The sequence below is a fragment of the Myotis brandtii genome, unplaced genomic scaffold, assembly GCF_000412655.1.
Source record: "Myotis brandtii unplaced genomic scaffold, ASM41265v1 scaffold655, whole genome shotgun sequence".
In the NCBI taxonomy this organism is placed as follows: Eukaryota; Metazoa; Chordata; class Mammalia; order Chiroptera; family Vespertilionidae; genus Myotis; species Myotis brandtii.
The window spans coordinates 1135904-1150401 of record NW_005370542.1 but is presented as its reverse complement, the minus strand read 5'-3'; the positions used below and the strand labels follow the sequence as shown (position 1 = coordinate 1150401).

The 14498-nt window shown below is 43.8% G+C and overlaps 1 protein-coding gene across 5 annotated transcripts in view; it reads left to right on the top strand.

The window, feature by feature from the left end:
* Nucleotides 1-14289, top strand: part of MID1 (midline 1) — a 351369-nt gene extending 337080 nt beyond the window's left edge. For all 5 annotated transcript variants that reach the window (XM_005880810.2, XM_014528837.1, XM_014528836.1 and 2 more), the window contains 3 exons: nucleotides 2873-3034; nucleotides 4284-4491; nucleotides 10339-14289. In XM_005880810.2, coding sequence (XP_005880872.1) covers nucleotides 2873-3034; nucleotides 4284-4491; nucleotides 10339-10687 — 719 coding nt within the window. In that variant the 3' untranslated portion in view covers nucleotides 10688-14289. The remainder of the gene's footprint in view (nucleotides 1-2872; nucleotides 3035-4283; nucleotides 4492-10338) is intronic.
* Nucleotides 14290-14498: the final 209 nt, after the last annotated feature.

The window sequence follows — 14498 nt, the reverse complement described above, 5'->3', positions numbered from 1 at the left end:
TGAATTTCTACCGAAACGTTGTATTCGATACTCAAAGAGGTGAGACCAAAGAAAGATTAAGGGACTGCTGCTTGAGAGTGTGGTAAGGTATCAGTTGCCTCAAGATCAAAAGAACTAACCCTTTGGCTTGCAAACCCAGTGAAAGGAAAGGCTGGAGAGGGGAGTCCAGAGCCCCTCAGGAACCAGAATCAGGAAACTTCCTGACAGCCCCGTCACCAGGGAGCTGGGAAAAGGTTCTGTGAGAGTGGAGATTGATGGGTAGACAGGGGAAATAGGAGAGTTGGACCCAATATGAGAGAGATGTTTTCGGCATCAGCCAGCTGCCAAACAAAATGGGCTTCCTTTTTCCTGCGTGTTCTTCCAAGCATCGTAAATTCTCAGCCTCCTCCCCAACCCACATCCTGCAGAATGCAGCCAGCGCCACAGCCCCTCTCTCCTCGGAAACCAGGCATTCTAGAGATGCAGCTGGTCAGAATCCCTGTGGATGCTTTTCTTTCTTTTTTTTAAAAAAAATATATTTTATTGATTCTTTACAGAGAGGAAGGGAGAGGGATAGAGAGTTAGAAACATCGATGAGAGAGAAACATCGATCAGCTGCCTCCTGCACACCCCCCACCGGGGATGTGCCCGCAACCAAGGTACATGCCCTTGACCGGAATCGAACCTGGAACCCTTCAGTCCGCAGGCCGACGCTCTATCCACTGAGCCAAACCGGTTAGGGCTGTGGATGCTTTTCTCAGTCCCACACTGGGCCCTGAGCTGCCCATCGGTGCCGCTGTTGCAGGGTGCTCATAGGAACATGTCTTGTGGGATTGGTTAACTATGGCCACACTAATGCTACATCACACACAACCCTGGGGATCACTGTCTTAGCTCCCCTGTCAGAAGTGAGCGTGGATTGGCCAGTCTCTGCCGGCTTCCCTCCTGCATTGGCTGGGCAGTAGAGCTGTTCCTCGTGCCTCAGCCTGTCTGGATGTGCAGACTCTGGGGAATGTTCTCCCCATGGCAATGGCAGAGGCACAAGAGGGCAACAGAAGCTCTCACGGCCTTGTAATGCCTGCTCTTAAAACTGGAACCTTGACATTTCAGCCTCATCCTATTGGTTAAAGCAAGTCATGTGGCCACCCAAAGTCATGTGATAAGGAAATATATCCTGTCTCTTTAGACTCGAACGACTCGAATGACCCTTTCACAGGGGTCACTTAAGACCATGGGAAAACACATATATAATTACATATTGTTTTGTGATTAATCACTATGCTTTAATTATGTTCAATTTGTAACAATGAAATTGGGGGTCACCACAACATGAGGAACTATATTAAAGGGTCGCGGCATTAGGAAGGTTGAGAACCACTGCTTTAGAGCAAGCATGACAAACTCAAAGGCTAACATGGGCCAAATAAACAAGGTTTAAGTTTATGTGGGCCACAAAAAAACAAAAGCTTCAATTTTCATAGAAATGTAGGTTTATTTTGATAGAGACATGCTGAATACAAAGGGCTGAAATACATGAGTAATTGTTAACATAAAATAATAGAACATTTTAATAAAAATTAATTTTTTCTTGAACATTAACTTACCAGACATTGAATAACTACACAAATGAATAAGCATAACAGAAATAAACCTAGTTTTGTTCTCCAAAAGCAAAATATTTTCTGTTGTGTACACCAGATAAGTCAGTCCAAGACTAATGACATGGCCATCAGCTGCTAAAATATTTGCTGCTAGTATTACTGGAGAAAAATGGTGCACCTGTGCGTAAGGCGCATAAGGGAAATGAATGCAACACGATGATAGTAATCAGTCATTAGCGAACATTGTAGTTGGTTATTAATAACTAGAGGCCCAGTGCACAAGATTTGGGCAGGGGGGGTGGCCCCTCAGACTGGCCTGTGCCCTCTCACAGTCCGGGACCCCTCAGGGGATGTCCACCTGCCAGCTTAGGCCCGATCCCCCCGGGGACTGGGCCTAAGCCAGCAGGCAGACATCCCTTTCGCAGTCTGGGGCTCTCACAGTCCGGGACTCCTTGCTCCTTACCCTCTGTCTGTAGTGGAGGCAGGAGAGGCTCCCGCCACTGCCGCAGCGCTCCCCCACCCCTCCCGTGCAAGCACACTGACCACCGGGGGGCAGCTCCTGCGTTGTCTGCCCCCTGGTGGTCAGTGCACGTCATAGCGACCAGTCGTTCTGCCGTTCAGTTGATTTGCATATTATGCTTTCATTATATAGGATTATGTATAACAGGCTATTGTAAAAACTAAGTTATGACATTTTTATTAAAACATTTCTTGCATACCGTTATATTGGCTGGGCCACAAAAATAGTCATTGTGGGCCGCCAGTTTGACATGCATGCTTTAGAGGAACCAACTGCCAAGTCACTTAGGCCTGGATCCCAGGCGGGGTGATGAATTAGATAAAAATGCAATCTACTACACCTACAGAAATAAAGTCAACTTCCCATAGAGCAATGGGGTCTCTTCTCACCTTCTGTGAGTCTCAGAATTGATGAGATGTAAATATTTAATGCTGATCATAATAAGAATGGGGGTGAGGGTGGGAGGAGGAATCAGTGGCAACCCACAGCACATAATCCGTGCTTAAGGTCCCAGACAGAACCATCTTTGCTGCTCCTATTTATACTGAACAGAATTTGCAATAGAATAGCTTTAAGTGGTTTAGAGCACACAAAAATAATATATAATAATAAATATAGGTTGACCTACTAGAGGCAAGACACTGAGCACTCAAGTATATTGTTATCTCCCTACGAAGTGACAAAGCACGCCATTTATGGGTCAAGTAACCTAAAATTATGTAAATGTTGCCCTGTGCTTGCACCAAAGAACTGCACCTGGTTGACTTTGCAGGTCTGTGTAACTCAGCCGATAGCTGGATGATCGTGCCCAACATCAAGCAGAACCACTATACTGTGCATGGTCTGCAGAGCGGCACCAAGTACATCTTCATCGTCAAGGCCATCAACCAGGCGGGCAGCCGCAGCAGCGAACCCGGGAAGTTGAAGACAAACAGTAAGTGCAATGAGCTCGGCAGAGCTGTCGTCTCTCCCTTCTCTGTCCCCCTTTCTTTTCCTCTGTCTCAGGCATCGCTCACAGCCTCAGGAGCAAGTAGAGAGCCTGTGGAGACTAGTGCATTTTGCATCAGATACCTCTGGGTTCTAAAACCTGACCCATACTCTTAAGGGCTGTGAGGCCATTAACTTCTCTGTGCTTCAGACTTTTCCATTTTTAAAATAAATAATCCCGGAGGGCTTCTTGTGAGAATTGGGCATCTATGTAGATATATATATATATATAAGTCTGACACACACGGCTCTGACACAGTAAATGGCAGATGATAATGTTTTCTCTAACACAGTGGTCGGCAAACTGCGGCCCCTTGAGTGTGGCTCTTCCACAAAATACCACGTGCGGGCGCGCACGTACAGTGCAATTGAAACTTCGTGGCCACACTCAAGGGGCCAAAGAGCCGCATGTGGCTCGCGAGCCGCAGTTTGCCGACCACTGCTCTAACAGATTAGCAAATGAATACCTCTTTCTTCAGGAATCCTTTATTTACTTCAGATACCTCCCTAGGTCTGTGGCTCTCAGTCAAGAATGATTCTGCTTCCCTCCCCAGGTGGGACATTTAGGAATGTCTGGAGACATTTTGGGTTGTCACAACTGAGGTGGATGCTACCTACCGGCATCGAGTAGTTGGAGGCCAGGGCTGATGGGAAACATCCCACAATGCACAGGACAGCCCCGCAACAAAGAATGATCTGGTTTATACACTTGTCTCATAAGCCTGTCGTCTCTCTTTCTGTGTCTCTCCTCACATGTGTTTTGTTTTATCCTCTTTTTTCTGTACATCTTTTTGATCTAGAAATGTTAGGTTACATGGCATGGTATTTCTTTACGTAAGACCTCCCAAGAGACAGCACGTTGGAGCCTGTCTGTGGTGCCATGTTAGAGGGTTGCCAGCAGCCAGCGAACAGGAGCAATAACTGTTTCAGGGGGACCCTCATTGAACCCATATCCTTGCCTTCAGTAGTCAAATGACGTTACTTGACTCCTGATACTTGTGTTTAGGACATGCTCTGAACCCTGAAGCTAGTTTCTCCTCTCCTTTTGCTGACCAATGTTTTTAGAGATTAAGTAGGAAAAATATGAATACATGCATACACCGAGGTTAATTCTGTGGAATATACCTTTGCGACATGTCATGACTGTGTTTTTAGTAAATAAACAGTCCTCTTTTTGTTTTGTCAATCGTTTCTAGGCCAACCATTTAAACTGGACCCCAAATCTGCACATCGCAAGCTGAAGGTGTCTCATGATAACCTGACAGTGGAACGTGATGAGTCATCATCCAAGAAGAGTCACACCCCCGAGCGCTTCACCAGCCAAGGGAGCTACGGCGTCGCGGGGAACGTGTTCATTGACAGTGGCCGGCACTACTGGGAAGTGGTCATAAGTGGAAGCACATGGTAGGCAATTCTATCCATTGTCTCCAATTATAAAAAGGCACATTTCACCCTATCCTCTGTCAGAGCATCCACCCATACCAGGGTCCATCTTGAAGAATTATATGCAGAAAACCTTGATCAGCCAGCTGTTGCTACAGTCATGCTACCTAACAAACATGCCAAAACTCAGTGGCTTCAAACAACAATCACTTATTTATTTTTTAAAAAAATATATTTTATTGATTTTTTACAGAGAGGAAGGGAGAGGGATAGAGAGCTAGAAACATCGATCAGAGAGAAACATCGATCAGCTGCCTCCTGCACACCTCCCACTGGGGATGTGCCCGCAACCAAAGTACATGCCCTTGACAGGAATCGAACCTGGGACCCCTCAGTCCACAGGCCGACGCTCTGTCCACTGGGCCAAACCGGTCAGGGCCACAATCATTTATTATTGCTCCTTAACACCCACATCTGTGGGTCAGCTGAGCAAGGCTAACCTCAGCGGGGCGTTGCTTTAAGCTGTAGATTGGATTTAAGTCTGTTCTATGTGTCTCTTCATCCTGTTTGGACGTGTGGGCTACCCAGGCCATGGTCTTCTCCAGGAAAAATATGAATAAGAATACAAGCCTGACAATGCGAGCACACTTCAAGCCCTTGCTTGCATCATGTCCACTAACTTCTCATTGGCTAGTCACATGGCCAAGCCCAAAGCCAGTGGTGCAGGAAGTATATTCCTCCCATGGAGGAGAGAAGAGGGAGTGAATATTTCCCAAGCAATCATCTAATCTATTCAGCCAATAAGAAAAATAACGTGTTGTAAGTCTATCCATTTTTTATTTATAGCAAGAATGGCAGCTAAGATGATAGAGACCTCATCCCCGGGGAGAGCTAGTATGCTAACACGGTTCTTTCATGCCTGAAAACATGGGTCAGCAGACTACAGCTTTTTTGTGAATAAAGGTTTATGGGAACAGAGTCACGCCCATGCTGTTCCATTTTGTCTGTAGCTGCCTTTGAGCCACACAGCACTGAGCAGTTATGACAGAATCCTATGGTCCACAAAGCTGAAAAATTAACTCTCTGACCCTTTATGGAAAAAGTTTGCCAGTACCTACTGTGAAACTTTACTCTTCATTCTTTAAAAAAACCTAATTTCTATTGTTTTGTACATGGTGTGCTTTTAGACTGGGCTAGTTGGTGCAAATGGCGGAGAGCTATAGGCTGTGGGGAAGTGGTGATCTTAGGCTGGGAATCTCTTCACAAGGCCTGGTAGATCCACCTCGGAACTTCAGCCTAAAACCGTGGTCGGCAAACTGCGGCTCGCGAGCCACATGCAGCTCTTTGGCCCCTTGAGTGTGGCTCTTCCTAAGCCTTGGGAGTACCCTAATTAAGTTAATAACAATGCACCTACCTAGATAGTTTAAGTTTAAAAAATTTGGCTCTCAAAAGAAATTTCAATCGTTGTACTGTTGATGTTTGGCTCTGTTGACTAATGACTTTGCCGACCACTGGCCTAAAAGGTCAGGGTGCAGTCTACGTTGGAATTAGTTTACCTTGCCAAGTGAACCTCACAAAGCTGCCTTTGCCTATACCAGAGCCACAAACTTCACGCCTTACTCTGGCCGGCTGGCTCACGAATACCTGTTTACTATTGCACAAAAAGGGAGCTCTTTTATTTTTATTTAACCAGCCCTCATCTAGCACAGCTATGTGCCAGGCACTAGCCTTGGATTTTACAAATGTTGACTCATTTATTCTAACAACCCTACACAGGTAGGTGCTAGTGCCCCGTTTTACAGAGGGGGTGACTGAAGCACATGCCCAAGGTCACAAAGCGCATAGGTGGCAGAGTTAGGAAGTCTGCAATCAGAGTGCAAGCTCCTAACCGCAGGTCTGCAAGCATTGCCTGTAACGGGCCGGAGAGCCAATATTTCTGGTTTTGCAGACCAGGTGATTTTTGTCGCAATTACTCAACTCTACTTGTAGTGAAGCAGCCATAGACCATATGTCCACAAATGGGTGTGGCTGTGCACCAATAAAACTTCACTTATAAAAAGAAGCAGATGGCCAGATTTGGCCTGTGAGTTGTAGTTTGCTGATCCCTGCTCTTAACCAACCTGCTATATTTTCGAAACATAATTACTCTTTAGGGCAGCGGTTCTCAACCTGTGGGTCGAGACCCCTTTGGCGGTCAAACGACCCTTTCACAGGGGTCGCCTAAGACCAGCCTGCATATCAGATATTTACGTGACGATTCATCACAGTAGCAACATGACAGTTATGAAGTAGCAACGAAAATCATTTTATGGTTGGGTCACAACATGAGGAACTGTATTTAAAGGGCCAGAAGGTTGAGAACCACTGCTTTAGGGCTTACAGTGGTGTGCTTAATGAGTAGTAGCTTAATCCTTGCTTTAGAAAAGGCTTAAAAGTGCATAACCTGGTGATGATGAGTATTATAACAGCGCAATTTTGAGATAAAGATGCTAAAACATTTATTATAAAAAAAGCTTTCAATTCAAATTTATGCAAATCATACATTGTGCCTAAGTGCCTTATAGTATTAGCACAAGTCAGCTGACATCTAAGTGAAATCACAAGCTTGAGTGTCTCCTTTCTCCCAACGCTGGTCCCTATATTGGCTAACCAAGGAGACTTTCTTCTGTTGTGAGCATCACAATTCTCTTTGCCCAGAACCTTTTCCTGTTCCAACGTCCTGTCGGAGGATGGAAAACGAATCCTTCCGCCCCACTCGGCTCTGGTCCAGGCTGGCATGTACAGTTTTTAGCTGCACTGGGGCAAGATAAAAGCCCAAAGGACAATACAATGAATTTTTGCAGGTGCAAAAGAGCAAACTTTACTAGTTCATTAACGTGCTATATTAATCTGGGATGGAAACCAGTGTCTAAATAATTACAAGCCCATTAATAATTATTTATGATAAATTATACCTGATCATTATGATCTCATTCCCATTGATGAATGGTGCGGGAAATCCCACCAGACCACTTCAGTTATATAAACGTAGATCAGCATTACCTTGAAAACACCCTCCAGATGTCAAAACCAACTCATGAGGGGGAGGAAATTTAAAATTAATTGCCACCCTTTGGATTTTTGCAAACGTGATTATGTCCATTTCAGAAAAATTCTCGTGTAGAACATGGTTGAACATTTCCTGGGAGGTTTTAGTGAGCAAGGGGTGACCCTTACAATCAAATTCCTGTGACACCTTGATTTGCAACAGCTAATGACATTTTCTCATGAAATATAGTCTTGACTTTAACATGCATGTTGTGATCCATGCAATGGGGCATGTTAACATTGCTCTGAGAAACAGAATTTTTATCCATTTTTAATTCTCCGAGTCTCACTGTGTAACTTAATGGAACATTACCTTCTGCCTGCTCCTTTCAAGTTCAGTAGAAATATGTGCATCGGTTTTCAGATTAATGATAATATAATGGTATTTTCCTTTGCTTAATGGACTGTACACATAGTTATTTTCTTACTCTCTGATGCTGTTCATGTGCACTTGGTTTTGATGAAATGGTGTTAAGTAAACAGGGGTTCACAGAAGTCAAGGGGAAGAGGGCGAGATCCTGAATTTTGCTGCTAATTTTAACCTTCTCTGTGTTTCCCCATTTGCTGAATGAAGTCAGTCATACCTGCAGCAGCTACTTCATAGGGGGTTCAGTTAAGGTTCAAGTTGGCAATAAAAGTCCAAGTTCTTTAATAAAAAATAAAAATGGTGTGCAGCAACCAGGAAACAATACAGACATATGGCTATTTTGTGATGCAAATATAGGTTCCAAATGATCTGAAAAAAAAATGGCAAGGGTGTCTACCAGCACATAGAGGCCCTCTATGAGGAAAATACACACAATTACAAAACAAAAATATTTTCAAAGTGTTTCAGTTAGGGTTCAACAGGAAAACAGAACTCACCTTGGGTTCTTCAAGGAGGAAGGGGACCAGAGGCTTACCTGGAGCCCGGCAAGGGCTGGAAGCACAAGTCAGGGAGCCTGCTGTGCCCGTCTATGAAGTCTCGACATGCTAGGGGTGCTAGAAGGCTCCCCACAGCCCAGATGCAAGTATGCCCAGGAGCTCACCCAGAAGCTTCTGGAAACCTTGCCTCTGCTGTCTGGAAAAGAGCGTTTCCCTTCCTCTTAGGACTTCTGGATCTTGTGCCAGGGAGTTGCCATGGCAGACCCTGATCCAGACTCCTACTGGGAAGAATATTCTGGAAAATGTAGCCCAGGATTCTCCCTATGATGTAGGGCAGGATATATGAAAGGGAAGAGGAGGCTGAACTGATGGCAAACAGGTTGGCACACTGAGATGAATGGATTGCCAATTCCATTTCTTTTAAATCAATGATGGTGTATTATATTCAGTTTTAAACATGCTACTCTTAAAGTGATTGTATTTTAAACCCAACATGTGCTTTTTAAAAGAATGTCATTTTATCAAAGACCAATGAAGTTTTTCTCTGCATTGGGTATGGTACCTTATGTCAATCTAGTTAGACTAGTTTCTGCTATAACATTTTTTTTTAAATATATTTTATTGATTTTTTACAGAGAGGAAGGGAGAGAGATAGAGAGTTAGAAACACCGATGAGAGAGAAACATCGATCAGCTGCCTCCTGCACATCTCCTACTGGGGATGTGCCCGCAACCCAGGTACATGCCCTTGACCGGAATCGAACCTGGGACCTTTCAGTCTGCAGGCCGATGCTCTATCCACTGAGCCAAACCGGTTTCGGCCCTGCTATAACATATTAAAAGTTGAACTGAATCATTCACTCTTTTTAAAAATGTTTTTATTGATTTTTTTAGAGAGTGGAAGGGAGAGGGAGAGAGAAAGAAACATGGATTAGTTGCTTCCTGCAACCACCCGAACCAAGGATCAAACCTGCAACCTGGGCATGTACCTTGACCAGGAATCGATCCAGCAACCTTTTGGTGCATGGGACAAAGTTCCAACCAACTGAGCCACACTGGCCAGGGCTGACTCATTCACTCTTTATTAGAAGGATGGGTTTCACCTGTCTTCATAACTGAAATATTACAAATATTACGGAGCCTTACCTTCATGGGGTAAAAGATGAAGAAGCTTAGAAGATTGTAGAAAGAATTATTAACATAGTTTTGAGCAGTGAGAGGACATTTAGAATAACCAGGATATCATCTGCTCAGACATTCACAATTTTAAGTGTAGTAGGAAATATAAGCAGAAGGGCTCTTGGCAGTGATGAATTCCACAATTTCTGGTGAAGGAAAGCATTAGAGAATGTTGTTTAAGTTTGTGGTCTTTTGAGTCATCCTAGGTTTAAATTCTGAATCTGTTATTTATTAATGTGTCATTAGGCAAAAATAATAAAGTAACAGTTACTAAATGTTCCAGTCCAGGATTTTACATGTATTCGTTTTTTAAAAAAATATATATTTTATTGATTTTTTACAGAGAGGAAAGGAGAGGGATAGAGAGTTAGAAACATCGATCAGCTGCCTCCTGCATACCCCCCACTGGGGATGTGCCCGCAACCAAGGTACATGCCCTTGACTGGAATCGAACCTGGGACCCTGCGTCTGCAGGCCGACGCTCTATCCACTGAGCCAAACCGGTCAGGACTGTATTCTTGCCTTTACTCCTCAAAATAACCCCCGGAGATGAAGACTGTCCCTGTCCCTGTTTTATAGATGAGAAAAGTGAGGCAAGGAACTGATCCCCGTAAGTGGAAGCCATGCTCCCTGCTTGCCTTCTGCCGAGTGCACTTGAAGTTGTGGGAAATGGCAGACGTGGCAGCAGCTGAAAAATTCAGTGCTCACTGCTTGTGCTGTTGCTGTCTTGTTCCTGCAGGTATGCCATTGGCCTTGCGTACAAGTCGGCCCCGAAGCACGAGTGGATTGGGAAGAACTCGGCTTCCTGGGCGCTGTGCCGCTGCCACAATAACTGGGTGGTGAGACACAACAGCAAGGAAATCCCCATCGAGCCCTCCCCTCACCTCCGGCGCGTGGGCATCCTGCTGGACTATGATAATGGCTCCGTCGCCTTCTACGACGCTTTGAACTCCGTCCACCTCTACACCTTCGACATCACGTTCTCGCAGCCCGTGTGCCCCACCTTCACCGTGTGGAACAAGTGTCTGACCATTATAACTGGGCTTCCCATCCCAGACCATCTGGACTGCACGGAGCAGCTGCCGTGAGCACCTGGCCGTGTGGTGGTGCTTTCTGGGAAGAGAAAGGCTGTGGCCACTATTCAGGGGGCAGAGAAAGCACAGGCTTCCAGAGTGTGGTGTTAAATCTCGCCAAAAAGTATCCAGAAATCAGCTAAGATAGGTTTCAAAACGGGCTATTTCCAGCCACCCCCCTCACTGTGTTTTGTATTAAGTACAGTCTTTAATACTTTCTTCCAATTTTCTTTTGTATTTACAGGAAAATTTATAGATTATTTATAAAAGAAACATAACCGGGATTACAACTCTTTTAGGAATTATTTGGTTTTGCACATTAAGAGGCCCATACATTTATCAGCTCTTTACCTCCTTTATTTCATCACAGTCTATAACTGCGCATAACAGAAATGCAATTACTTTAAAAATAAAACATAGTTTTGAACCTAGTAGGGAAGTAAATGGGATTTCTTTGGTTTATCTTGAGGTGTTTTAACTGTGATGGTGGAAGCTTTTATTAGGTCAACTACAATGGAGAGCAAAAGAGAATGGGAAGAGTTGACCTTCGATCTTGGAATCTGCCATGGCTAAATCTTTAATTGCCTTCTGATGGCTGGTGGGCTAATGATGAAAAGAAAGATTCTGAAACCTTTGGCCATAGTTTGCCCTCCTCTTCCCAGGATTAAGGATTCTGGGAGAACATTAAGAATGATACTGCAATTGAAAATAGTCACTTTGAATCCTGATGATTCAGAAACTCAAGCTGATTTGTGTTTTATCAGAAGTAGGATTCTCTTTCATGATATAAATCTATTTCATTCTTCCTTTTCATAGTTTCTTTAGGCCTGTGAAATTTCTTCACTACATTTAATAGCTGTCCTGTCCTTCCCACCCCCCAAATCATTTCTCTTTTGTCACTGGAGCTGAGGAAATAAACATTTCCTATCACAAATGGCAGCACCACTGTGCATTGATTTTTCTCTCCAGAACATCGACACATGGCCCCACTTGCCACTACCATGTCCAAATATAAGTCATCCCCCAAACACTATTTGTGAGTTGATAATGACAAGGGACGTCGGATAAAGGACTATTTGCTAGTATACGTGCCTCCAACGTTACTATAAACTGACCGTTATTAAACACATCTTGAAAGTTGTAGAAGTCCCTCTGTATATTCTAGTATAGTTCACCATAGAGTTGTAAGACATACACAAAAAGTCAAATTTGCTATTCCCACACTGGAACCTGCCAATAGAATCTGCTAAGAGCTACGCTGATCTGACAGCTTGGAATGGTCCATGAAGTAAGGTCCAGTCCTTGGACCTGGAACTTGGCAATGGTTCTTCCTTGGCCAAGGGCATGACACCTCTAAATCGTTTCATTTGCTAACCTATTGATCCGGGCTACTGGGTCGGCCATCTTGCCTGAACAGACTGGTGGGTTTAGGCATTGTCTGTAGTGATACTGTTTTTAACCAAATCAATTGTTCCCCTGCACTCCATTCACAGACCCGCTGCTTCAGCATCACATCATGTGATTTCGAGTCTGGACTTCATGGTGGCTTCCCAGTGCCTCTGTCCTCTTCACTGGCAGATGCTCTCCTTTTTCTTAACAGATAGAGTCTATATATTTCCTATATTATTTATACCCAGATGAATATTTTGATAGCTACTTAGGACAATTTCACATCTAAAAGATGGACACCTCAAGGGGAAAAAAATCATTCTCTGGAAACTTAATAGGATTTTTTTTTATAATATAAAACAATGTGTATGTGCTTTCCCAGAGTAAACTGAAAGTGTTGTCTTAGTAATTTTTACATACTGTTTTTAGTAGTTGGAGAACAGATATTTTAATGCACTTTGTACATTAACAGGTTTTAAATAAAAGGGTCTAAAACTCATGGTCTCCAGGTACCAATAAATGCTACAGTTTGCCTTATGATGCCAATGGAAAGATTTACCAGAAGGACGATGTTTCCATGAACATGATGTTTTTCAATATTAAAGCAGTTCCTACTCAAATTTTCACTGCAAGCTGTTTAGGTGATGTTTTGACTATTTTTATAAGGACCAGGAATTATGTTATAATTTCGTTGTGGAAGTCTCGCTGTTTGCTAACTTAAAAACATTGTGGATAGTAGCAGTTACTATGTCCATGTTGTCATATTTACAAGAAAATATGTATATGGTGAAAGGCCACATTGTTTACTTTCATTGCTGTAATGATGTAGAAAAGATTGCCGTGTGGATTTTTTTTTTTGAAAGTCTGAAAAATATATGCTATATACACTTGCCGCAGTACAATTCTTTAAATGGATTGGGGTCACGGTGTTTGTTTTTGAGGGCCTTCCTTCAGAAGAAGCATCGTCATCCAGGGGAGAAAGAGATGGCCGTGCCCATTAAATGCAAACAACAAAATGGATGGAGTGCCAGTCGAGGCTGCTAGGTCCAACATCATGCTTCTGTGAACAGTGCTGTCGCCATCTTGAGATTCTTACTACTTGTTGAACAAAAGCCTGCGTTTTCATGTGACACTGAGCCTCACAAATGACGACGCAGCCAGTCCTCATTAAAAACAACAACACAACACTCAGAAACGTGGCTACAAATGAAGAAACCTGGACCCCATGTCAGAATGGCTGGCCATGTCATGCAAGTAGGAATCTCAATGGCTTAAGATGAGAAAGGGCCTGGATGAAGATGTTCTTTCCAGCTTTTAAAGAAAATGACTCCAAAAACTGACTGCAAATGTGAATGAGGGTTTCTGCTGGAGAAGAGGAAAAGGGCAGATGAGAAACAGGCATTTGATGATGGTACTGGTGTGTTGACCCTGAACTCCCTGCGGAACTGAACTAGCGCCCTCCAGTGAACGGGAAATTCCATTTTGGCTCCAGGCACGTATGCATTGATTGCAGAGACACACATGTATGCTCATTTGCATGAGCTTTTGGTGTTGGGAAGTTGATCTATCTGGTCTACCCTTCTAAAAATGTGAAAAAGAATACAAAGACAATAATGGGGGAGGGATGTGGTTTTCAGAAGAGTGCTTCTCCCCAAGGAGGCGATCTGTCAATGTCTGGAGTCATTTTTGGTTGTTCGAACTTGGGAGGGGTGCTACCGGCATCTCATGAGTAGAGACCAGGGATGCTCTCAACATCCTACAATGCACAGTGCAGCCCCCACCATGAAGAATTGTCCGGCCGAAAATATGAGTAGTGCCACGCCTGAAAAACTCTTGTTCTTTGGGGATTTTTAAAAGCAAAACTCACAAATGTTTTCTACTTTTCCTGTCATGGATTCCATGCCTGAGATATCAAAAAGAGAAGAAAAGGGCACCCCGAGATCTTCCCTGCAATGGTGCCTTCACTTTCAACATGATTTACAAAATCCTCACAAAATCTGCAAAGCAGTCCAAGCTCGTGTCAATGGGAATCCACTGCTGAGTATAATGAAGATCTGGCGCTGATGCGCTGAGTTCACAAATGGAAAGTCAGTTCTCTAGCCTGCTCGTCACCCGGACAAATTCAGGCCCTGGTACTAGTCACACTGCCAAGCCCTCACTCGGCCCAGACTATTCTCATCATTGCTGTTGCTTTCTGGTTCCAAATAAAGTCATTTTGTGGTTCCAAGCTCCTCTGTCTCTGCCTGTATCTGTTGCCTTTTCTTCATTTTGTGTTTTCACATTCACGATTTCCACAAATATCTATCCAACTTCTGCTGTTCTTTTTGTACTATGTTGCAACATATAATTGGTTTTTTCTTTATGCCTGAAATTTGCTCACGTCTACCATCCCACCTCTCTTCAGTCAAAAAGACCCAAAACAGCACCCAGGGATTAA